Source organism: Saccopteryx leptura, chromosome 4 (assembly GCF_036850995.1).
Source record: "Saccopteryx leptura isolate mSacLep1 chromosome 4, mSacLep1_pri_phased_curated, whole genome shotgun sequence".
Classification (NCBI taxonomy): Eukaryota; Metazoa; Chordata; class Mammalia; order Chiroptera; family Emballonuridae; genus Saccopteryx; species Saccopteryx leptura.
Window position 1 is genome coordinate 124720281 of NC_089506.1, and position 25084 is coordinate 124745364.

The 25084-nt window shown below is 54.8% G+C and overlaps 1 protein-coding gene across 5 annotated transcripts; it reads left to right on the forward strand.

Annotated features, from left to right (window-relative positions):
• The first annotated feature begins 583 nt into the window (after positions 1–583).
• On the forward strand, positions 584–25084 carry ENDOV (endonuclease V). 5 transcript variants are annotated; one of them, XM_066381477.1, is made up of 9 exons: positions 584–650; positions 990–1161; positions 4336–4470; positions 5102–5141; positions 6084–6196; positions 7176–7244; positions 7580–7708; positions 9504–9577; positions 10696–11343. In XM_066381477.1, exons 1-9 carry the CDS (start codon positions 595–597, stop codon positions 10808–10810), a joined length of 903 nt encoding a protein of 300 aa, XP_066237574.1. In that variant the 5' UTR covers positions 584–594; the 3' UTR covers positions 10811–11343. The 5 variants fall into 5 exon arrangements, with proteins under 5 accessions (XP_066237574.1, XP_066237575.1, XP_066237577.1 ...); XM_066381478.1 differs by lacking the exon at positions 10696–11343 and adding an exon at positions 10170–10257; XM_066381480.1 differs by lacking the exons at positions 9504–9577; positions 10696–11343 and adding an exon at positions 23207–25084.

The window sequence follows — 25084 nt, forward strand, 5'->3', positions numbered from 1 at the left end:
CTGATGGTGGCCGTGGCTTCTGGCTTTACAGCCTGCAAACAAGGAAGTGATAAGAAATCAGACATTTGCCACGTGAAAGCTAAAACTGTAAAAATATATAAGATATATGAAATTAACTTCGGGGAGCACGTGTTTTGTTGCCTCTTTGGGGGTCACACAGCTCTGCTGGCTAAGTAAATCCTACTTCCTTAGGTTGTCTGGGTGTTTTTGCCCTCCTTTGATTCCTGTAATATCCCCACCGCCCCTTGCCCTGGCCCAGCTCTTTGTGTACACGATGCCTTCCCCGGGATTGCGCTCTTTGGTGGTGGCTCCCTAGACAAATGAAAGCTCAGCAAACACGTGCATTCCGCTGTGGAGCCGAGCATCGGATGCCGGAAGGAGACAATGACCCTCCCTCCGCGGCTTCCGCAGGACTGCGCACTACTGTCAAAGTGGGACCTCCAGCCACAAGGCTGTGTGGTCCAGGGAGCCCTTCCCGCCGGCCCGTATCAAGAGATGGCCCCCACCGAGCGCCACCATAACAAACGGCGGTCTGGCGCATGCGCGCGGCGGCTTCGGAAGTGACGCCACCGGAAGCAGTGCCGGGGCTGCACCATGGCGGAGGAGGTGGCTGGGCGGCTGCCCGAGGAAACTCTGTTGCTCTGGAAACGGTAATGGGGCTGGGAAACAACCAAGACCTGAGGGTTGGTGAGACACGAATCTCGGCTGCCCTTCCGACCTTTGAACCCTCGGCTTTGGGGCGGCAGGCGACCCAGTCCGGTTTGCGGCGCACGGACGAAGAGGCCTTCGGGAGTTGTAGTGGGCGAGGTGCGCGTTTGCCGCACGCCCCTGGCTCCCCCGGGAGGGAAGGGAAAAAGACTTGTAGAGGGTCCCTGAGGGTAGGTGGGTGAGACTCGGAGGTTCCCAGGAGGAGCCACTACCCCCGGCACTACCCCCGGGCCTGGTCGTGCGGGGGCCGGGCGACCCGTTGGACGTGTGTCTGTCCCCAGCGAGCAAGCCCTGCTGAAGGCCCACGTGGTGGACCGGGACACGGAGGCGTGGCAGCGGAACCCTGCCTTCTCCGGCCTACAGAGGGTCGGGGGCGTGGATGTGTCCTTCGTGAAGAGCGATGGTGTCAGAGCCTGCGCCTCCCTGGTGGTGCTCAGCTACCCTGATCTCGAGGTAACCCGGAGAGGAAGGTGACGCCGGCCGGGGCCCGCTCTGCTGGGCTCCCTGTGCGTTAGTGAGACAAGTGGAGCTCCGAGACTGGGAACAAGGCGTTTTGTAGGGTTTCATTATAGGTTGGGGGGGGGGGGTGTCTCTGAAGAGAAAAAGGAAACAGCTTGGGTTCCCCATTGAAGTGACCCGCAGTGACGCATCTCAGGCTGCTTAAATTGGCAATCTCTGTCTTTCCAGATCTGGCACTTTTAATCACACACTAGCTCCGTTTTTTTCCTGCTTCCTAAATATTGCCAGCGTCAGTCCTTTTTTCTTCATCCTGCTGCCCTTGCCCTGGCTGTGCCATGGTCACCACTTCTATAGGTGACAGGCACAATCTTGACTGGGTTCCAGCCCCCAGGATTACCCTCGGTGGTCTCGTCCATGCTGCCAGCTGAGCATTTTTCCTAAAAATGCATCACCACCTAGTCCACTTAACACACTGCCCGTGACTTCATCGTAAATGAAGTTCACCCTTGCTTGCAAGGTGTAAGGGCCCTTCCTGATCTGACCTTGCTGAAAGTAACGGTGGAGGCCCAGCTGTCACCCACTCCCCATCAGGTAGGCCCTGCTGCATCTGCCTGCCTGACCTCATTCTTCACCTAGCTACTTCTGGCCTGTCTCATGGGGCAGTCCTCCAGTAAGGCTCCCTCATCTCACAGGACCATGAGTTGCTTCCAGCACCCTCTCTTTTCTCTTTATCACATGAAAAGGGATTGATCTTTTTCCCCTACAGAATGTGAACTATGATGGAAGGGACCAGGGGGTTCTGTCCAGCCATTGTGGCCTTGCCATCTAGCTTTATGCCTGGCGTATAGGAGGCACTCAAGTAGATACATGAATGAATGAATGAACAGTATGCCCAGGATATGTTTGGAGTCAGCAGCTCAGGACACCTTGGCTAAAGAACTTGATAAGGGGCCTGACCTATGGTAGCTCAGTGGATAAACCATCAACCTGGAATGCTGAGGTCTCCAGTTGAAATCCTGGGCTTGCCTGGTCAAGGCACATATGGGAGTTGATGCTTCCTGCCTGCCCCCCCCCCCTAAAATGAATAAATAAAAATATAAAAAAAGAAATTTGACAAGGAACCCTTGCTGTGCAGCTCCAGAGTTTCCCCTTCCTGCCCTCTGCCTGCTCCTAAAGATGGCGTCTTCCTGCCTCAGGAAATGCCTTTGCATTTTTCTCAGAAGGCCCCTTAGTCAAAATTCAGAAAAAATGTACTGAGCTCCTGCTCTAAGGGTGAAGGACCAGAGTCCCTGTCATCAGAAAGCAGTCTGTAGGAAGGAGCAGGGTACAGATTGCTTCCCGCATAGGCTCTGCCCCTCCCACTACCTCGGGCCTCCATTTTCTCTTTCCTACCTCTGGATGATAAAGTACTGAAAGCCAACCCTAAGTTGTGAGGAACAAATGAAGTCACACATGAAAAGCAGTTGGCATCACTGGCCGTAGTGAGCCCGCAGTACAAACATTTTGGCCACATAAAAGTCTTCATATGGTGCCTGACCAGGCGGTGGCGCAGTGGATAAAGCGTTGGACTGGGATGCTGAGGACCCAGGTTCGAGACCCCGAGGTTGCCAGCTTGAGTGCGGGCTCATCTGGCTTGAGCAAAATAAAAAATGCTCACCAGCTTTGACCCAAGGTCGCTGGCTCAAGCAAGGGGTTACTCGGTCTGCTGAAGGCCCGTGGTCAAGGCACATATGAGAAAGCAATCAATGAACAACTAAGGTGTTGCAACAAAAAACTGATGATTGATGCTTCTCATCTCTCTCCGTTCCTGTCTGTCCCTGTCTATCCCTCTCTCTGACTCTCTCTCTCCCTGTAAAGGAAAAAAAAAAAGTCTTCAGATGGCTCCTTGCTTTTCCAGATCGGGTTCCATCTGTGTACCTGCCCATCGCTGCAGAATTAACCAGCCCTCATTTCTGCTCTGGGCCTTTTATCTTACGTGGGTTCTGTTACAGCTCTTCTTATCTTGTGCTATAGTTACTGGTTTACATGCTCTCTTTCCCACTGACCATAGGCTGTCAAGGGCAGGGTCACTCTCTGCTCTTGGTGTAACCCCAACACCAGGCAAAGTGCCTCCTACTTGGAGTCAGCTTTTGTCATCCTACACTGTGGAAGCTTGGACAAGGGAAGGATCTTAGAAAGGTCTGGTCCAGTGGCTTCCCAGTGCCCAGCTGGTGATCTGTGCAGCTGAAGCATCTGGAAGTGTGTTTAGAAATACAGACTCCATGGACAAACCCATAGAGACAAAGTCTGGTCATGGTGCTGAGGGCTGAGGCTTAGCATGGATGGAGAATGACTACCTACAGGTACAGGCTTTATTTGGGGTCTGACTCGAATAAAAACCCAACATTAAAGGACCCAAGGCTGCAGACCCTTTGCTCTAAGTAGGTCCCTTGCCATTCTAATGATGTACCAGAGAGGGAGCTGTACCTGTGAAAGCTCTGGCTCATCACAGCACTTCGGGGAGCCCTGTCGGCCCATACCCAGTTCTGCCTTCAGACCATGCTCCCCCCCCCCCCCCGCCCCCAACAGTTTGCTCAAGGTCTTGGGCCCACCTGACGTCCTGGGCTCCAGCCTGCCACACATCTATCTCCAATGCCTCCGTGCTGGTCTTCAGTTGCAGCCTCAGAACTTTCTTTTAGACTCTGTGTCCTTGGGGACCCCTGTTCTATCTAGCTCTGAGGCCACACCTGTCCACTTCTCAATTATTTGAAACGTGTCCTTGTAGAGCCAGAGTTGTCGTTCTCACTGTTGCAAACTCTAAAGACCTGGCCTTTTCTTCCCAAGGCCCCTTCTTCCTGGGGCCATCCTTAATCCCATCCCACTTCATGGGGTGCTTTCACTTGGTCCTCTTTGATCCTCCATACATCCGGCCTCAGCTCTGACTCACACAGAAGGCGGCCTGACTACACAAAGTTGACCCAGCAGAACATTGACTCAGCCCCATTTTCAGGCCAATCACCTCGTCCTTTCTCATGCTTTCCTCCCAGATGGTTGAGGCAGGGAAGGGGGACAGGGTGGGCCTAGGAAATGGGGGGGAGCTGGCAGTGGAAAGGATTGATAGATGAAGGGCTGAGGGTAGACAGCTAGCCAGGGCTGTGTCCCAGCAGTGACATGGCTTCCTGGTGACAGGTGGTTTATGAGGACTGTTGCATGGTTAGCTTGACGGCCCCCTACCTGTCTGGCTTCCTGGCTTTCCGAGAAGTGCCCTTCCTGGTGGATGCAGTACGGCAGCTACAGGAAAAGGAGCCCAGCCTCATGCCCCAGGCAGGTATCTTTTTTTTTTTTTTTTTTTTTTGTAGTTTTTCAAAGTGAGAAGCAGGGAGGCGGGGCCAGACAGACAGACTCTGGCATGTGCCCGACTGGGACCCACGTGGCATGCCCACTAGGGGGCGATGCTCTGCCCATCTGGGACATTGCTCCACTGCAATCAGAGCTGTTCTAGAGCCTGAGGTGGAGGCCATGGAGCTGTCCTCAGTGCCTGGGCCAACTTTGTTCCAATGAAGACTTGGCTGTGGGAGAGGAGGAGAGAGGTAGAAAGAAAGGAGAGGGGCAGGGGTGGAGAATCAGATGGGCGCTTCTCCTGTGTGCCCTGGCAGGGAATTAAACCCGGGAGTTCCACAAGCCAGGCCGACGCTCTACCACTGAGTCAACTGGCCAGGGCCCCAGGCAGGTATCTTGGAGGCCTCTACCTTGGGAAGGGAGGCCCTTGCAACCCCACCATCTGTCATAGGGAAAGGCCTGAAAGCTTCCTGAAGAAGGTGTACTTTTCCGGAGGGCAAGGATGGGACTTTCACAAAAGCTGGACTCAGGATGGTGGCACCACCCTGTCTGCTCGTGGATGTCCCACCCTGATGGGCAGCACTGCTGACCACGACTTTACCCGTGGCTCTTCCAGGTCCTCCTTGTGGACGGAAATGGGCTGCTCCATCACCGAGGTAATCCCGCTCCCAAGAGGCAGCGCAGGAGGGCAGTGGGAAGGGGGGACCTCAGGACAGCTGCGCCCCATCCCAGGCAGGCACTGACAGCTTTTTTCCGGGCTCACTGCTTTGTCAGGATCCACCATTAAAGACCTTTGCTTCTCTTCATACCCCCATCTTTCCTGCCTGCCCACCCCCGGCTTCCCACTGTACCCTCCACAGGCTCATCTCAGGTGTCTTTGACCAATTTGGACCTGACCGCTACCAGAAGTCCCGGACCTGAGCTCAGCCCACCCTGCATCCTAACAGGCTCTTGCCCTAAACCAGCCAGGAGTGTCCATTTCTCATGGATGCCAGGAAACCTGCACCCTGGCTACTAAAACCTTGGCCCAGGGGAGAACCAAAGGGCGGGGCTGTTCTGTCTTCAGAAATGAGCCTGGGGGTCCTGCAGCAGAAGGAGCCACAGGGGTGGTGTCGGGCTTTTCAGCCACTGCACTAGGAACCTGTGGGTCTGAGGCAGAGGGCGGACAGGCATCACCCTTGATGCGGGTGTGGGACCAGTAGGTCAGCCCTGGCCTGGGACCTGAGGCGCTGGAATCCTGGCCACCTGTCAGTAGCCCCGGGGTGTTTGGAGAGCTGCAGAGATAGAGACCCAGAGGCCTGGTGGCCACAAAGGGGAGAGGGAGATGGAAGGTACCAGAAATGAAAACAAGCGGGTGAAGGATTGTGAGCACACTGAGTGAACACCCAGATTGTTGGAGAGAGACGCCCTCCACCCAGCCCAACACCTGTGAGGTTGGGGCCAAGGGCCATGTCCAAGGTCAGGCTGGGGCTTGGCTTCCTATCTTCTCAGCCCTCTGCCATGACAGAACTCTGATCACTTAGGGAAACTCAGTGTTTGTCCCCCAAACCCACACCATCCCTAGACTGCTTGCCTTACTGCCCATCTCTCCTCTGCAGGCTTTGGGGTGGCCTGCCACCTCGGTGTCCTCACAGACCTGCCCTGCATTGGGGTGGCTAAGAAGCTCTTGCATGTGGATGGGCTGGAGAACAACATTCTGCACAAGGAGAAGGTGAGGAGCAGGCCTCTGGGGGTACATGGCCCAGCTGGTGACCTGGGACAGCCCCAGGAACAGGGACACCAGCCGACCCTGCTATGGAGCAGCCGTGGCCTGTTGATACCTGTCAGTTTTCTTGTCCCCATCCTAGGTCCCTGGCCTGGGGTCAGGAAGACCGACTTCTCTCTGCCCCCCTCACATGTTCCCTGTGGGTGGTGGAACCCCACAGAACACCCTCTGAGTTCCTCACCTAACCTGGCTGCCCCTGAGGTGTCCTCATGTGGGACAGGGCCTTCAGTTAGTGGGCCTGGGCATTTAGGAGCCTGAGTGGTGTCCTGTACTACCCCATCTCCAACTCCCAGGCTCTGCTCTTTTCTGGGCGTCTTCCTGCTCTGGTGTCTCCCTGCTCTGGCTCCCTGGCAGGAGTGGCTGGCCCTGGAAATGTGACACCCCCCCCCCCCAAGAAAGCTGGTGACCCTCTAGCTCCCCTATGTATAGCAGACTTGGAGAGCAGAGCACATCTCTCATTTCTCCGGGTAGTCTCGCATCTGCATAGAGCATTGGAGAGGGTCCCCAGACTCATTCAAGTGGGCCAATTCCTACCCCACCCCCAAAATTTAGTTGGGTTGAGTCAAATGTGCTCAGATTCCTAGCAGAAAGTAAGTGGCCTCAACAGGTTCTGGCTTGCCATGTAGAAGCAGAGCCTTCATCCCATGGTGGCCTGAGCAGCTGCCCCTGCTCCAGGCTCCGACCTTCTCCACTAGAGAACAGGGAGGAAAGAGGTGAGCTGTGAGGGCCTGGCCAGGGTGATATGGGACTCTGGGCACCCTGGACACTGGTCCACCCACAGGATGGGTATGGCATAAGCTGCCTGGGCTGCGGCCCACGTACAGGATTGGACCCTTCTCTCTACTTGAGCATCGTCTGCTGGGGTTTTAAAAATGAGCAGGCCTTCACCAGATAAAGATGTCTTTTCACGTTTTTCCTGTTCCAGATAAATCTTCTGCAGGCTGGAGGCAACTCCTTTCCTCTGATGGGAGGCTCCGGGGCTGTGCTGGGCATGGTGAGTGGCCAGGGGCCTGTGCCCACTGAGGCAGCACTCACACGTATTTGTGCGCACACAATAGACCCCAGCCATTCTCCCCGTCCCCTCGTCCCCCCCATCCTGGCTGTGGTGTGCCCTGCGCCTTCATTTCCTCCTCACCCCAGGCTGTGCTGAAGGGATCTCTGTGCCCCTGCCTGCTCTACCCTGTTCTCAGGACAAGCCATAGGAAGGTGCCCTAAGGGTGCTGCACGCTCCGTCCACCCCCCAGTTCCCTCTTGCCACCCAGGACAGCTGTCAGTCCTGCAGCCCAGAGCTTGCGCCCTAGCACCCTGACCCCACCCTCCTTGCTCCAGGCGCTGAAGAGCCATGACCACAGCACCAAGCCCCTCTACGTGTCCGTGGGCCACAAGATAAGCCTGGAGGCGGCAGTGCGCCTGACCCACAGCTGCTGCAGGTTCCGGATCCCAGAGCCCGTGCGCCAGGTGGGTGGCCAGTTCCAGAGCCCTGGATCTGCCTCTTTGGCCTCAGGGAGCCCTGTCACCCAGCTGCCCATGGTCACCACCCCCCTTTCCTTGGGTCCTGGGGCCTTCCTGGTTGCTGGTGTGCAGGGGGCCTCCAGGTGGCAGCACAGCCCGTACAGTGCCGGTGTGCAGGGGGCCTCCAGGTGGCAGCACAGCCTGTACAGTGCCGGTGTGCAGGGGGGCCTCCAGGTGGCAGCACAGCCCGTACAGTGCCGGTATGCAGGGGGCCTCCAGGTGGCAGCACAGCCCGTACAGTGCCGGTGTGCAGGGGGCCTCCAGGTGGCAGCACAGCCCGTACAGTGCCGGTGTGCAGGGGGCCTCCAGGTGGCAGCACAGCCCGTACAGTGCCGGTGTGCAGGGGGCCTCCAGGTGGCAGCACAGCCTGTACAGTGCCGGTGTGCAGGGGGCCTCCAGGTGGCAGCACAGCCTGTACAGTGTTGGCTCAGCCCCTGCTCACAGCCAAGGTCTCTCAGGCAGGCGGCTTCTCAGAGCACACTCCCTGGACGTCCACCCTCTCTCCCCACCACGGTTCATCGGTGTGTGGGTTCTCGGGCCTGTGACATGTGTCCTGGCTCTAGGAGACCTTTTCTCCCCAGTCCTACCTACTGGGTATTCTTGGGGGAGAAAATCCAAGGACTCCCCAAACCTCAGAGCCTGGGACTCTGGTGCTGGTGCAGTGGGGCAGGTCTCAGTCCCCTCCATGCCTCGCTCTGCCCAAGAGTGGACAGTGGTGGGGCATGGCCTATAAAGGCCCTGAGGCACTGAGAGGTAGGGAGACCATGTGTCTAGTCCTGGAGAAAAGTCTGCCAAATCCGTGGGCCTGTACCCCCCAGGGAGCAAAGCCAGCTATCTGTGCCAGGAGCCCACAGTCCCTGTCACTTCTGTGAGGAGGGGTGAGGTCCTGTCTAGCAACTCTGCTGTCTCAGTCAGCTGTTGTCCTGGCTCCACTTCCCTGTCACCACTACCCTCCTGACTCTTCCTCAGAGAGGGTGAGAGGGGTCAGTGCTTGTCCCTCTGCCCACGGCATCCAGGGGTCCTGTGATCCAGGCCTCACGCTTGTCTCACAGGTTGCCTTCCCACGAGATGTCCCACTGTCCACTGTACCCGCTTGGCACTCACTCGGAAGCAGAGGCCTGTGGGGGTGGCCTGTGTGCAGCTGTCAGCAGTCTGACATGGCACTGAGGTGAGGCCCAGGATGCGGGAGTCATCACGTGGCAGAGCCCAGCAGGAAGTTCCTAGGGGCTCCCCCTTGGGCCTGGGTCCATCCCCTGGGGTCTGCCCTGACCCCACCTGTGGCCCACGTGCCCCTTTGTCACTCCTGGGACTTAGCAGAACTTTCTTTGCACTTTCTTGGGGGCAAGGTCATGGCGGACACTAGACAGATGATGAACCGAGCGAGAGGACAGGTAAGCTCGGTGAGGAGCCTCAGGAAGTGTCACTGGAGGAGACTGGCTGCAGTGACACCACAAAAGGGAAGCTCACACTATAGTGACAACAACTAAGTGGCTCTAGCTGAAACAGGGGGACTTAAGATCCCCACCTTAGCCCATTCACACAGCTGTGGGCCAGAGTGCCTGCCTATCCGTCACCTGCACACCCCTGGGCTGCTGCTCCTTGTCTCCAAGGGCGGGCCTGCAACGGCCTGGTGTTACTTCTGTGGGCTCTCTCAGGAGGGCACAAGTGGTGGCAAGGGCCTGTCTGGAGACCCTCCTGGGACCCCAGCCACCACCCCTCACTCGAGCCACCCTCTCCTCAGGCTGACATTCGCTCCCGAGACTACATTCGCAGGACCCTGAGGCACCCCAAACCCCCTGCACCAGGGCAGGAGAGGTGAGCATGGGAGGCCGAGCAGTTGGTTAGGAGTCCTCAACCAGGTGGGCGACGCAGTGTCCCTGCAGGGCTGGGAAAGTTGAGCCAGCAGGTTGTTGGGGGCCTGGGTGGATGTCATGTCCAGAAACCCCCAAAGGCCACGGCCCACCTCCTGCCAGGGCTGCCACTGCTTGCTTTGGGCCATGTACCTGTACGGTGCTGGGGCAGGGTCCCTGCAGAGAGCATGGGTGTCAGCGGGCCGCCTTATGTCCTGGTTGTGTGGCCAGCTGTGTCATTTCATGTTCTCTGAGCCTTGGTTTCCTCATCTGTGTGGCAGACACAATTGTCCTGGGTTCTCGTGAGGGAGAGCATGGCATTCATAGATAGTCACCACCAGCAGTAGCTGGCTGTGCAGTCTGACAACACCTTTTCACAGACAGGAACTCTTACCCCTTTACAGATGAGGAAACAGACACGGGCCCACAGACAGGTGCTATTACTCCTTTACAGACGAAACTGAGGGACGGACCCACAGACAGGCACTATTACCCCTTTACAGATGAGGAAACTGAGGCACAGGGCCCCACAGACATGCACTGTTACCTCTTTGCAGACAAAACTGAGAGCAGGCCTGACCTGTGGTGGCACAGTGGATAAAGTGTTGACCTGGAAACACTGAGGTCGCCGGTTCAAAACCCTGGGCTTGCCTGGTCAAGGCACATATGGGAGTTGATGCTTCCTGCTCCTCCTTTCTGTCTGTCTCTCTCCTCTCTAAAATGAATAAATAAAAAAAAAAAATGAAAAAAAAAATGAGAGCAATGAGCAGCCAAGCGGTTTCAGTGGGCCGTGTGGGTTCTGACCCTGGTCTCTGACACCAGGCCATGGGTTGGCCCTGCCAAGGTCCCTGGAAGGCGTTCCCTTGTGCTCTTTCCCTCTGAGCTGGTGGCTGTCCTGGGCCTGGCTGAGCTTCTCTGAGAATGGGGGAAAGATGTGGCTGGGGCCCCTAAGCTCTCCCAGAGGTGGACAGGCCATCTGGGTCTGAGGATCAGATGGTCAGTGGCCACCTCCAGGGACTCTCTGGTGAGCGTGGTAACCTTGGGCTCGGGTTTGATGCTGTCCCTTCTCAATATTGTTCCCAGGAGCTGGAAAGCACAGAGGCCAAAGGCGTGCCCTAAGATAGACTCCGAAGAGCCCACGGGTGAAGGCAGGCTGCTCGAAGCCCAAGCCCCAGATCTGGGCGCCCAAGAGCAGTAGGGCAGGGGTTAAGGGCGGAGCAGAGCTGGACACCCTGAAGACTCAGGCCGCCCGCCATGTACTCCAGTCCCAGACCAGTGCCTGGCCCTGGGCTTCTCCACAGGGACTGGAGGCACACACCCCTCCCCCTGCCCCCAAAGCAGGTGGTGTGTCAGACTCTGAGGACACGGGACGTAGCAAACAGCCCTGCTCAGATGGGCTGTGTGGTGACCTTCCTGTCCCGCTCCATGGTCACAGTCACAAGGCCCAGGACAACCAGGAACAGCCTGGAGTGTGTTTAGTGGAAGGCATCTCAACTGCAGAGCCTCAGTCCTGCAGCACGGGATGGCTTTCCCAGGAGCCGCGGGAAGGGGATTCAGGGTTCACTATTGGGTGAGGGGATCTGAAAAAAGGACTCAGAGCAGTTTGACTGCTTGAACATCCAGAGCTTCTGCTTCACCTTCTCTGGTATATTTGTCACTGTTACTGATTTTGCTTCTTGTTCATTTTTAAACCAGCCATTGCCCCCTCCAGCCCCCCCCTACCTCCCCCCCCCCCCCCCCCCCCCCCCGCAGCCACATTGAAGTGCTACTGCCTGACCTGGGCAAATCCAGGCCAAGGTGGTTGCTGTTGGGCTGGGCTCTTAGCTGCTGGGAGGAGGGAGGGGATCAGCCTGGAGAGCGCCTGACTGGGGGGCACGCATGACAGGCTGGGCTGCCCGCACGGCTGGCATCGCTACCCGCGGGGCTGGGTGTCCGGCCCTGCAGCTCCCCCTGTCCCTGCCAGCACAGTGCCCTCCCACGCCACTCCTCACCCAGCGGCTCTAGGAGATTAGCTGTGCCCCTGTCCTGTCCACTGCCCCCAGCCCACTCTGTGCCAGCTCACCCCTCCAGTCCTGCCCTGCTCTCTGTGGAGCCAGGGTCTTTGCTAAGATGAGGCTTTCTTTTTTTTTCTTTTTTTTCCTTTTTTTTGTATTTTTCTGAAGCTGGAAATGGGGAGAGACAGTCAGACAGACTCCCGCATGCGCCCGACCGGGATCCACCCAGCACGCCCACCAGGGGGCGACGCTCTGCCCCTCCGGGGCGTCGCTCTGTCACAACCAGAGCCACTTTAGCGCCTGGGGCAGAGGCCAAGGAGCCATCCCCAGCGCCCGGGCCATCTTTGCTCCAATAGAGCCTTGGCTGCGGGAGGGGAAGAGAGAGACAGAGAGGAAGGAGAGGGGGAGGGGTGGAGAAGCAGATGGGCGCTTCTCCTGTGTGCCCTGGCCGGGAATCGAACCCGGGACTTCTGCACGCCAGGCTGACGCTCTACCACTGAGCCAACTGGCCAGGGCAAGATGAGGCTTTCTTGTCATTCATCTTGCCTCCCAAGAAGGAGCCCTCACCTGCTCCCCTACAGGCATTCCCTGCCTCCCAACAGTGTTCTTGGCCCTCCCTGCCTGGCGCCCCAGGGCCTCTACCCACCTAACTTTCTCCAGGTCTCCACCCAGAGCTCATCAGGACTGTGGTGGGTGGGGTGGATTTGGGAGCACAGGATGGAAGCAGAGTAGAGCCGGCTGGACAAAGCTGGGAGCCCCTGGTGGGGCTGGTACCTGCCTCGCCTCACCAAAAGCTGTGCAGTAAACGGGCAAGGAACCTGGCACAGTCAGCCCTCGACAAGGGGGCCCTGGAGGCCAGGTGGTGGCCACTGGTGTGCAAGCTGATGAGCAGGAAGAAACCAGAAGGTAAAGCTGGTCTACCCAGCTCTTCATGCCCCCTGGTCCCCCAGAATGCAGGCCTGCAAGGCTGGGCAGGCAGGACTGAGCTCATGGGAGGGCTTCCTAGGGGCATTGTCTGCAGCAGCTTCCCTTGGGGATCCACCTTTAAGGGATGTGTGGAGATAAGCACGGCCTCCTTCTAGGGATGGGAGTTAGGTTCCATTTAAAGCCACTGGTTCATTGACCAGAGGGGTCTGGTGGGCCTCCCAGCTGCAGGCTATGGGCATGACAATTTAAACTGCATATTCTCTTCAGTAGGGGGGTTCCCACCCCTGCAGTGAGGAACAGGCCAGAGTCTGGACATACATGTGCAGACCACTTACTAAGTAGTTTTTCTTTTCTTTTTTTTACAGAGGCAGAGATAGACAGGGACAGACAGACAGGAACTGAGAGAGATGAGAAGCATCAATCATCAGTTTCTCGTTGCGCGTTGCGACTTCTTAGTTGTTCATTGGTTGCTTTCTCACATGTGCCTTGACCGTGGGCCTTCAGCAGACCGAGTAACCCCCTGCTGGAGCCAGCGACCTTGGGTCCAAGCTGGTGAGCTCTTTGCTCAAGCTGGTGACCTTGGGGTCTCAAACCTGGGTCCTTCCGCATCCCAGTCCGACGCTCTATCCACTGTGCCACCACCTGGTCAGGCTTTTTTTCTTTTTCTTTTTTGTGACAGTCAGAGAAAGGGACAGACAGGAAGGGAGAGATGAGAAGCATCAATTCTTCATTGTGGTTCCGTAGTTCATTGCTTTCTCATATGTGCCCTGACCATGGGGCCATAGCAGATCGAGCAAACCCTTGCTTGAGCCAGCAACCTTGGGTCCAAGCTGGTGGGCTTTTTGCTCAAGCCAGGTGAGCCTGTGCTCAAGCTGGCGATGTCGGGGCCTTGAACCTGGGTCTTCCGCATCCCAGTCCAATGCTCCATCCACTGCGCCACCACCTGGTCAGGCTTTTTTTAAAATTAAAGTTACATAGAAGAATCATTTTAAACAAGTTTGAGTGCACAATTAAATGGATTTTAGTGTATTCAGAATTTTTTTTTTTTTTTTTTTTACAGAGAGAGAGGGATAGGGACAGACAGGAATGAAAGATGAGAAGCATCAATTATTAGTTTTTCGTTGCACGTTGCAACACCTTAATTGTTCATTGATTGCTTTCTCATACGTGCCTTGACCGCGGGCCTTCAGTAAACCAAGTAACCCCTTGCTCGAGCCAGCGAGCTTGGGCTCAAGCTGGTGAGCTTTTTGCTCAAACCAGATGAGCCCTCGCTCAAGCTGGCGACCTCAGGGTCTCGAACCTGGGTTTTCTGCATCCCAGTCTGATGCTCTATCCACTGCGCCACTGTCCGGTCAGGCTATTCAGAATCTTGTACAACTATCATACTAGTCAGAAATTTTCCTGGATGAGGGAATGGAACCTTGTCCCCATCAACCATCACCCTCCACTCCACCTCCTACTAGCTCCTGGCAACTGGTAATGGCTTTCTGATTGTGGTCTTGCAGAATCTGGGAGCCTCGTGTGAGTGGAGTCACTCTGTGTGACTTTTTTGTCTGGCATCTGCACAGTGTTGCCAAGGTCCATCTGTGTTATATCAGGTGTCAGTAGTAACTCCCATCATGGATGCCCCACATTTTTTCACCCATCCTTCATGTTGATGGGTGTCTGGGGCTGTTGGGAACAATGCTGCTGTTGAACATGGATGCACATGTGTGTGTAAACCTACATTTTCAGTTCTCGGGTATCTCCCTAGGAGTGGACCTCTGGCTCCTGCGGCGGCTATCTAGCTATTGGAGCTCCCTGTGCTGTTGTGCCCAGGGCTGAACCCCACAGCTCCAGCAGCTGCATGCGGGGTGCTCATTTCGACATGTCCTCACCAGCACTTCCCTGTTTTTGGTGCTGGCCATTGAGGCAAAGTTTCTCGTAGCTTTGATTTGCACTTCCCTAATGACGTGGGACCCCTTTCATGTGCTTATTTGGCTACTTATACATCTTGAGAGGAATGTCTGCTCAAACCCTTTGCCCCTTTCAAAATTGAGTTTCTTATTTCCTGGTTGCTGAGCAGTAGGAGCTGTGTGTGTTCTGGATACCAGAGCCTTGTCAGTTCCAGGACGTATAATTGCCCACTCTGCATTCTTTCCTTCTTTCTTGTCCTCATTTTCTTATAGTGTCTGTGATGCATGAAAGTTTTTAAATTTGGTGAAGTTCATTTTCTCCATATTTCATTTGTTGCGTTGCCTTTGATGTCACTGAAGAAACCATTGCCTAATCCAAGGTCACGAGGACTTACTTCTTGCTTCCTCCTAAATCTGCAGATTCAGCTCTTAACCTTTAGATCTTTGACCCATTTTGAGTTCATTTTTGTATGTGGCTATACAGGTTTCTTTGCAATTCTGTATGAACTTTAGGACCAGCTTGTCTATTTCTGCAAAAAAAAGATTTTGATAGGGATTCCATGGCCAGTGTGGGAAGCATTACATCTTTCCAGTCTCCCTGTAACTGAACTTGATGTCTTGTCAAATCTTCATTTTTTCTAACAATCCTGTAGTTTTCAGTGTCCAAGTTCTACATCCCACTTGGTTATACTTACTTCTCTTATTATATTTGACAATTTGTAAATGGAATTGTTTTATTAATTGTGTTTTTGGGTTGCTAATTGCTAGTGTATGAAATACAACTGATTTTTGTGTCTTGTATCCTGAAGTTGGCTATACTTATCAACTGCCTGTGTGTATGTGCATGTGCATGTGTGTTCTGTAGGATGTCCCATGCGTGCGATCATGTCATCTGCAAGTAGAGACCATTTTGCTTCCTCCTTTCCCATCTGGTGCCTTTGTAGCTCATTCTAATCTAATTGCTGAGAGTGGAACCTCCAGGGCATGTTGAATAGTGTGGAGAGGGCACACCCTTGTTTCGGTTCTGATCTTGGGCAAACATTTCAGTCTTTCTACATTGAGTATGAAGCTAGCTGTGGGTTTCCATAGATGCCCTTTAGTGGGTGGGGGGTTCCTTTTAGTCCTGGTTTGCTTAGTGTTCTTATTACTGAAGTGTGTTGGACGTGTCACATGATAGAAACGGTCATTGTCTTTCATCTGTTCATGTGTGTGTTACATTGTTTACCTCCATACTTTGAGCCACTCTGGCATTTCTGAAGTAAATCCCAGTTGGCCGTGGTGTATGGCCCTTTCACTGACCACCAAGCTCACTGTGCTGGTGCCTGTTGAGGGTTTCTACACTCATGAAGGTCTGTATTCTTAAAGGACACTGGTCTAGACTTTCTTGTGATGTCTGTCGGCCTTTTCATGTCACGGTGGTGCTGGCCTCACAGAACAGTTCCCTCTGCTGTTGTTGAGAAGTCAGAACGGTTGGTGCTGATCCTTGTGGAAGTATAGGTGGAATTCAGTGCAGCCCTCTGGCCTGCACTGCTTCTGTTGGAGGTATATTGATGAATAATTCCATCCCTGGTCTGTTGCAGGTCTGCGAAGGTCTTCTGTTTCTTCCTGAATCAGTGGGTAGTTTGTGTGTTTGTAGGAATTTGTCCATTTCATCCAATTATCTAATGAGTTGGCTTGCAGTTGTTCATACTTTCTATAAAGGTAGTGGTATTGTCCCAACTTTCTTTCCTGATTTTACTAATACGAGTACTTCTGCTCCTGCTATGAGTGAACCCTCTCCCCACTCTCAAGGTGCCCCGGCAGTGATCCCTGGCTCAGTGGGGGCTGGGAGCACAGAATCCCTGCAGGATCCACTAGGGATCAGGGCTCAACTACATCTGCCTCCAAGTGCCCCCCTGCTCTCCCCAAGCAGACAGGCCCACGAAGGTGCAGACCCCAGCCCATCAGCAACCAGTCATGGCCCCACTAAATGCTCAGCTAAGCACCCGACCTCAGGGGAGTGGATTCCAGGAGAACCCCTTGGAGGACAGCAGAGGCAGCATATAACTGGGTGGTGGTGGGCTGTTGAGCCTGGCAAGAGGGATGGGGGGAAGGGGTCTGAACCTTAAAGGCACTAGGGTTTTAGCTACAGCTTCAAGGACGAGACCCTGCAGCAGGTGGAGTGCCACAGACCCTCTACCTTGACAATGGCCAGACCAAAGTCATATCAGAGATGAGATGATGTTGGGTGTTCAAGCAGAAGAGGGGTGGGGCCTCAGAAGCAACTGGAGGGACCCAGGTGAAGTCTGTACCGATTGGCTGGGAACATTTGTAGGAGACCAGAGAGCAGCGGGGAAAGGGTTTGGGGAGGCAGCTTTAGAGGGGCACATCCTGCCCACCTCTATCCCCCTCCTTCCCTCTCTGCCCTGCTCCTTCGAGCTGTGCAAAGGGCACAGGACATGTGGGGGCCTAAGTGGTCTGGTGTCTCGGCCCCTTCCTACAGAACCTTAAAAATAGGGCTGAGATGATGTCCATCTTCACAGACCACAGCCTGTCCCAGAGCCGAGAATAAGTCTTGAACCACTTAATAATTCAGATCAATCCAAATAGAATGTCCTGTTCACCTGGTGGCCTCTGTACCCCTTCCTCAGGTCTCTACCCCGCCCATGAGCTGGGAATGAGGCTCCCAGGGGGTGGGTTTGCCTGGCTTTGCAGATCATACTCAGCCCCTCGGGGCTCTTCACCTTAGGGACCCCAGCCTTCCTGCTCTCCCCTCAGGACAAGCTAGAATGGGGACACCCAGGACTGCAGGTGGCAAGGACAGGCCCCAGGGAGGAGGCCCTGCCATGGTCCTAGCTGTCCCGGGACCCCTCCCCTGCTTCACTCCTCTAGCCACAAACTTTGCCTGTTTGAATGTAGATCTAAGCCAGGCTCTTTGGCCTCTTTGACCACACCTCCCCCTTCTTCTGGTCTGGGGTCCCAACCCTCCAGGGTCTACAGGTTAGTCAGGCCTCCAGGGGAGCCAATTCCCAATTTAGGCCCCAATCCCTGGTGTACACACCCACCTCAGGGTCAGTTTTACTGCTTCTTGGCAGGGTCCCTAAAGGGGCTTTGCCTGGGGCTCCATGGGCTGGTGGGAACAGCTAGGGACAAGGAACCAGAGCCCTGGGTTCCAGGACAAGGCTTCTGCACTTGGTGGAGGTGGGAGTGGGGGTCCTCACTGGTCTTCCCTACTCAGCCCTGGTCTGGCCCAGCCCCAGTCACTGCTGCACTGCCCGGCCGGGCCCTGCATGGAGTTTTACTGGATTATTAATTAAAGGTACAGGCATGTGGCAGCGCCCACATCCAAATGAATAGCACACTGGGTAATTAAGTGAGGTGTCATGAAAATGATGGAGCGAGACCCGCTGTCCCCAATTCACCTCCCCAGGAAGCAGAAGTGACTTTTTGCAGTTCCCTGCCACCATGACTTTCTGGGGGTGGGGGGAGTGCAGCCCAGGGACCATGGCTGGGCCTCCTCTGTTCTGTTCCTCCCCATCCAATGGGGAGCAGACCAGGAAGGGGGCAGGAGAGGCAGGCAAATGGGAAGGACATAGAGATAGGAGCAGACCTAGAACAACTCAGGCAAAACTGGGAGCAGTGAGGTTTATGGTGGGTAGGGTGGGGGAGACCCAAACCCAGAGCTGAAGGGTTCTGTGCTGGGAGAGAACACAACTCTAGGCCCTTCCCTGGGGCGTCAGGGGCCCGGGAGAACTGCTGTGAGCAGCAGGCTTAGTGTTTTTGTTTTTCCCTTATGGAAATGTCACTTGTGTTTCTCACCAGTCAGGAGTGTACTTGGTTGGATCAAACAGTCTATAAGCTGGTAATGGAAAGCCTCCTCTTTCCTGCCATCCCTTCTCAGAGTCAAGATCTTACTTTTTCTGGTTTATCTCTGGGTTTTTCCCCCCTGGGTATTCTAAATAGCATGCTGATGTTGCTGGTTTTCATATTTAGAACTTACCCCTGACCCCCTGTCGAGTGTGTTCTCCCCCTCGTGCCCCCCCATGCACACGTATTCACACACCTGCCATCCTCTCATCCACTGTTGTGCACCTGAATTCAGTGCTTAATTCACCATTATTTCTTTGCACATACTGTTTGTAGCTGAAGACATACTGTAATTACATCTCATTTCTTGTACAGCCTCTTGTTATTTTTCCCTGGACTTAATAACAGCCTTGTATTTTAGGTGTGGTTAGTTTTCTGTATACCCATTATTTATCCCCAAATGCTGCAGTGGAAATATAATCCTCTTTTTGGCACATGAAGAACATCAGGCCGCCTGTAAATTTTTTGTTTTCATGGAGCCTGTGGCTGCCAGTTGCCAAGATGACCCCAGTGACCCATACCTGTGTGGCCCTGTGGCCACACAGCCCGGTGGTTCTCTATGACCAATGGAGGTGCAGAAATTAGGCGTGTGTTGCCTGACCTGGGGTGACACAGTGGATGGAGCATCAACCTGGCACGCTGAGGTTGCAGGTTAGAAGCCTTGGGCTTGCCCATTGAGGCACATACAAGAAACAGCTACCAATGAGTTGATGCTTCCTGCTTCTCTCCCCACCCCAGCCTTACTCTCTCTCTTTTCTCTCTCTAAAGTCAATAAAATCTAAAAAAAAAAAAATACTAGAGCTATTTTTAAATTATTTTTTTTTTGCAACAGAGTCAGAGAGAGGGAAAGACAGACAGGAAGGGAAAGAGATGAGAAGCATTAGTTCTTCATTGCAGCACCTTAGTTGTTCATTGACTGCTTCCCCATATGTGCCTTGACCGGGGGCCTACAGCAGACCGAGTGACCCCTTGCTCAAACCAGATAAGCCCGCGCTCAAGCTGGTGACCTCAGGGCTTTGAACCTGGGTCCCCTGTGCTCTCTCCACTGCACCACCGCCTGGTCAGGCTAGAGGTATTATTTTAAAAATAAGTGAATGTCATTTCTGATACTAGACCATAAAGCACATTGGGACTTTTCTTGATGGTACTCCCTCTCTCTTTGTCCTCTGCTTTCATTACCCACTTTGAGGGAAGTCAGGGCCATGTCATAAGCTGCTCTATTAAGTCCCATGGCAAGGCACTGAACCCCCCTGCCCTTCAGCATGTGAGGGAGCCATCCTGAGATCACGCTGTCCTAGCTTGATCAAGCTTTCAGATGTAGCAGCCCCAGCCATATTCTTGACCGCAGCCTCATGAGAGCCTAGAGCCAGAGCCGGCTCACCAACCCGCTCCCAGGTTCCCACTCCTCAGACTTGGTGAGCTAATAGGTCTTTGTTCTGGAGTCATTTGTTACCCAGCGAAGTTCACTGCCACAGAGCTGTCCCTCCCATGTCCACTTGTCCCCATTGCCTTGGACACCTGGCACACCATCCCCAAGCCCTGTCTGCCCTCATCTTGCTCCTGTGTGAACCCTGTGTTGGGTTCCGTGCAGCCCTCTGTTGGGCCTGTTCCTTGTTTTAATGGCTATGTCATATGGTGGCTGCTTGATAACACGTATGTGAGAGCTGCAACCCCACCTTGTCTGGCCTAGAAACCAGTGCCATTATTGGTCTCCCAGCAGGGAGACCTGGGAAAATGGCTCTTTTTCCAATGACCAGAAGAGTACTTGTTTTTAAGCCACAAGGACACCATGGTGTCTTTCAAATGTCTGTCAACAGCCTCAAGACGAACCGCATCATCATGCTTCATTTCAGGAGCCTCCAGGCAGGAAGGTAGGACATCCCCCTGTGGGGGTGTGCAGGGCGAGACCACCTCTGTCTGCAGTGCTGAAGCCAGTGCCAGGGCGTTTGCTCGAGCCGGCCTCTGCTCCAGCTTTGCTCCCAGCCCGCCCTACCACCCGGATCCTGGACAGCCCCTGGGTTAGTCTCAGGATCACCTCCCTCTGGCCTGGGCCTTGCCTCGCTGTACCTGGCTGTCTTCCTGCCTCCAGAGCCCCCATTCATCTAGCTTAATGATTTTTTTTTTAAGTACACATTTTTTGAAACTTTTTAAATTTTATTTATTCATTTTAGATAGAGAAAGAGAGAAGGGGGGAGGAGCAGGAAGCATCAACTCCCATATGTGCCTTGACTAGGCAAGCCCAGGGTTTTTTTGAACCAGCAACGTCAGCATTCCAGGTTGATGCTTTACCCACTACGCCACCACAGGTCAAGCTAGTTTAATGATTTTTAAATAAGCTGTATGTGTTCTTTTTGCATTGGGACCCATAAGTTGCAACCCTCTCCTGACTGTAGATGTGAGACCCACTGACCCTCCCAACATGGACTTTGTTCCTACTTCTGTTATCACTGTTAGGTCTACTATCAACGTTTAAAAAATCCCAGTTAAGGCCCTGGCCGGTTGGCTCAGTGGTAGAGCATCGGCCTGGCATGCTGGAAGTCCCGGGTTCGATTCCCGGCCAGGGCACACAGGAGAAGTGCCCATCTGCTTCTCCACCCCTCCCCCTCTCCTTCCTCTCTGTCTCTCTCTTCCCCTCCCGCAGCGAGGCTCCACTGGAGCAAAGTTGGTCCAGGCGCTGGGGATGGCTTCATGGCCTTTGCCTAAGGCGCTAGAGTGGCTCTAGTTGCAGCAGAGTGACGCCCCGGATGGGCAGAGCATCGCCCCCTGGTGGGCATGCCGGGTGGATCCCAGTCGGGTGCATGCAGGAGTCTGTCTGACTGTCTCCCCGTTTCCAGATTCAGAAAAATACAAAAGAAAAAAAAATCCCAGTTAAGCCTGACCAAGTGGTGGCGCAGTGGATAGAGCGTCAGACTGGGATGCAGAAGACCCAGGTTCGAGACCCCGAGATTGCCAGTTTGAGCGTGAGCTCATCTGGCTTGAGGAGAAAAAAAAAAAAAGCTCACCAACTTGGACCCAAGGTCACTGGCTCGAGCAAAGGGTCACTCGGTCTGCTGAAGGCCCGCTGTCAAGGCACATATGAGAAAGCAATCAATGAACAACTAAGGTGTTGCAACAAGAAACTGATGATTGATGCTTCTCGTCTCTCTCCGTTCCTGTCTGTCTGTCCCTATCTATCCCTCTCTCTGACTCTCTCTCTGTCCCTGTAAAAAAAAAAAATCCCAGTTAAGCAGGTTACTGAATCCCTACCAACAGCCTCTAGACCTCCTAATATTACAGCTTATAAAAACACCTGTATTGCTTTGTGAATCTGCGTGCTGTCCTCATGCAGGGGCCATGCTAGCCTCTGTGTCACTCCAGGTTGCTCTTTGCGCTGCTGAAGGGAGCACCTCTGGGGCTCTCCTGAGCTGACCCCACACAGGCTCTGGATGGCGAGAGCCTGAAGACATTTGAGCTGAGAACTCTCTGGGTCCCAAGTGACAGAAACCAACTAAAATCCCTGTAAGCCAACAGAGGGTTTATTAGTTTGCTTCCAGGACGAAGCTGGCCATGCACAGCCTGGCTGCACCATGCAGGGTCTTCCCTCTGGGGTGGGGTGCTGGCAGCTTCCTGGGCTTATTGACTTATTCCCCCTGCAGTGGTCCTGAGCAGAGTGGACCCTCATCGCAAAGGCTCCAGTGAAGCCCAGGGCCTGGCTTGGTCCTGGCTGGCCTGACTTGACCATTGTGGCTGGAGATCACATACCCAGTTGGGAGCCAGGGAGTGGAATTAGTCCCTCCCACCTTGGAGGGGGCTCCTCAGTGGACAGTCAGCACTATTATCTGGTTGGGGAAGCTAAGTGGAGGGGACCTTCTTGGGAGCTGCCATGGCCCCAGGACCTCTCAGGACACTCCATCCCAAGGCCTTCTTCCCAGCAGAGCTCCATCTCATCTTCTGGTAACTCTTCCGGTGCCAGCAGGGAGCAGCGTGATGAAGGCTCCATTATTAACTTGCTAATCTTGTTTCTGGGGCACAGACACCGATGGCTTAAGGGACCCAGTTGGCATATAATAAGGTCTCCATGATAAATTACTTGGGTATCAATTAACTGTCTAGGGAAACGTCAACCAGGATCCATCATGCTGGCAGGGAAGGATAGTCAGTTAGCCCAGAGCAGTTAATCCAGTCTGATTGGTCACCTACCTCAACCTCCAGCTGGGCAGTAAATGAGGGAAGGACCCCAGTGCCTAGCCTCCCTCTCTCTGGATGCCTCCTCTGCAGTCCACCTTTGTCCATATGTTCATTCCAAAACCACCTGCTGGGTCAGGCCTGACCCAGTCACTGCTGGTCAGGAGCTGGGGCAGCCCTGGGGAGAGACACATGTGCAGGCAGGTGTCTATGATTTGTGTGGTCTCTGAAGGATCCAATATGGCTAAGAGCACCCTTATAGCACAAGGAGGGATGGCATAACTCGACAAGGGCCAGGGCAGGGAGAGGGAGGAGTAGTCCCTGGGTGAGGGGCTGGCAGGGCAGTCCTGCACAGCACAAGTGTGTGCAGCCTTTGGCAGTGAACCGGCAGGCTTAAGCTGTAAGACTTGGAGACAGTTTCTCGAAATTTCTAAGCCTCAGTTTTCTCACCTGTAGAATGGGACTAGGCGTGTGATGACAGCGAGCAGTGCCCTGTGCAGATGTGCGGAGCTTGGTGTTGACCCTGCAGGTGCTGGCTGAATCTGGTTTCCTCCTCCCTGCAGTGAAGCCTTGCTCCCTGGCTCAGGGGAGAGGCTCAAGTGGAGCACGTGCCAGGGAGAGGCACAGGGAGGAGGCATGTGGCCAAGAGGCAAAGGGTGTTTTGGAGGGGGTGGTTTGGGCTGGCCAGTGGCACACACAGGGTTGAGGGGCAGGGACAGGGAATCTGGCCACCCCATGCCTTTTAAGTTTTGTTTTTTCTGTTTTTAGGAAAGCATGCTGGCTGCCTGCAACCCTCCTGGTGAGGACCAGTGATCATGCTCTGACCTCAACCTATTCTCCTGCCTTCGCCCAGACCATCCCCCTGCCAGCCGCCCCTCTGGTGGCATTGGTCACCTTCCCTGGGGAAGCCCCCACCTGTGTCTGCCTGGGGGGTGATTGGCAGCTATCACTCCCCCTCCCCCAAGCCATGGAGCCTGTGCTTATCCATGACACTGACATATGGCGCCTCTGTGGGGTTGGGATAGAAAGAAGCTGCCAGTTGTGAGAGAGCAGCATGTCCCCATTCAAGTCCTACTGAAGCAAAGCAAACACAAGATGTGAGGGGAGCAGAGGCAGCTGGGGGCGTGAGCATGTGTGTGCATGGCTGCTGGCCCGCACCGTGGGTGCTGGAGAGGGGAGAGAGTGAGGGGGTAAAGAGGGAGGCTGCAGGGTTTAGGAGTGCATTTTGGTTTCCATGGCTTCTGGGCTCTTGGCTAATGGGGTCCTCAGAGGTCCCATTGTCCATCGATCCCCCTGCCCTGGTAGGCTGGCTCACAATACACCCTTCCCTCCCCTTCACTTCTCATAGGGACGCTGGGCTCGCGGCCATGAACGAGACAGGCTCGTAGCCAGCAACCCTGAGTGCAGATCATTGAAATGTTCTCTTTCTTCCCAGAATCAGGAAATTCTATCCAATGCCAAGCCAGAGCCCACAGGCTCCAGAGCTAGCCAGTTTCTTTCTTTTAAAAAAAAATTTTTCCCATTGATTTGAGAGAGAATCATCAACTTGTTGTTTCACTTAGTTGTTCCATTTAGTTGTGTTCTCATTGATTGCTTCTTGTATGAGCCCTGACCAGGGAGCAAACCCACAAGCTCGGTGCTCAGGAACAACTCCCTATCCACCAAGCCACCAGGCCAGGGCCGGCTTAGCCAGTTCATTCCCGTGTGTGTTGAAGATGAACGCGTGGATGTGCCCTGCTCCACATCAGTGGGTCGGGGCCCAGCAGCACACCAACATTTCCCTCTCCTGCCCTTCCCTCTGTGGGGCTGGCTCCAGTGCTCAGCTGGTCACAGGCTGCAAAGCTCTGCTCCTCAAGCTGGGAGAGCTCTTGGGGTCCTTGGCAGCCCCTCCTCTCTGACCCAGAGCTGTGGCTGCTGCCATGGAAACAAGGCTCTTTGCTAGCTGGCCATGTGCATCCTGGAAAGGGTCAGCGGATCCCAGGAGGCCCAGCTCTAAGGCCCCCCCACCTTTCTCTGCCATCTGATTCCATTGGTAGAAAGAAATCACAAGAGACAGAAGAGAGCTGACGAAGCCTGGGACCCAGCAGGCCAGGGGCTGCAGTGGGCTGAGCATTCAGAACTGACAGCGAGTCACCCAGGTCCAGCCTGCACGGAGGGGCAGCAGCTCTTGGCTGTCCTCTACCAGTCTTCATATTACCTCTGTGGCTCCGCCAGCCCTGTGTGGTCTGTCCGTGGGATTGACCAACCTCCTTTTGGAGAGGGGTATGGCACGGGCTTATAGCAGCACCCCTACACTTGGGACTTCCCAGGGAGCTACAGAATCCAGCCCAGGGGTACAGCCTGCTAGAGAGCTGCCCCCGCACCAGCTGCCTCCCAGACAGCTAGAGCTCCACTGACACCCTGCTTCCCAGCCCTGGGGGCTGTGGGCGGCGGGGCTGTCTCCTGGCCTGGCCCTGGGCAAGGGGCACTGCTCAGGAGGGTGCTGTGTGAGCCCTGCACCTGGCTGGCAGCACTCACGTCCGGTGGCACTGGGCCTCTGCGTCAGGCACCACTGTGCACGGTGGCGTCTGCTGCTGTCTCAGAGCAGATGGGCTGCCAGTGAGCTAAGTGTGTGCGGGGGAAGGTGCCATAGGAACCCCTTCCCGC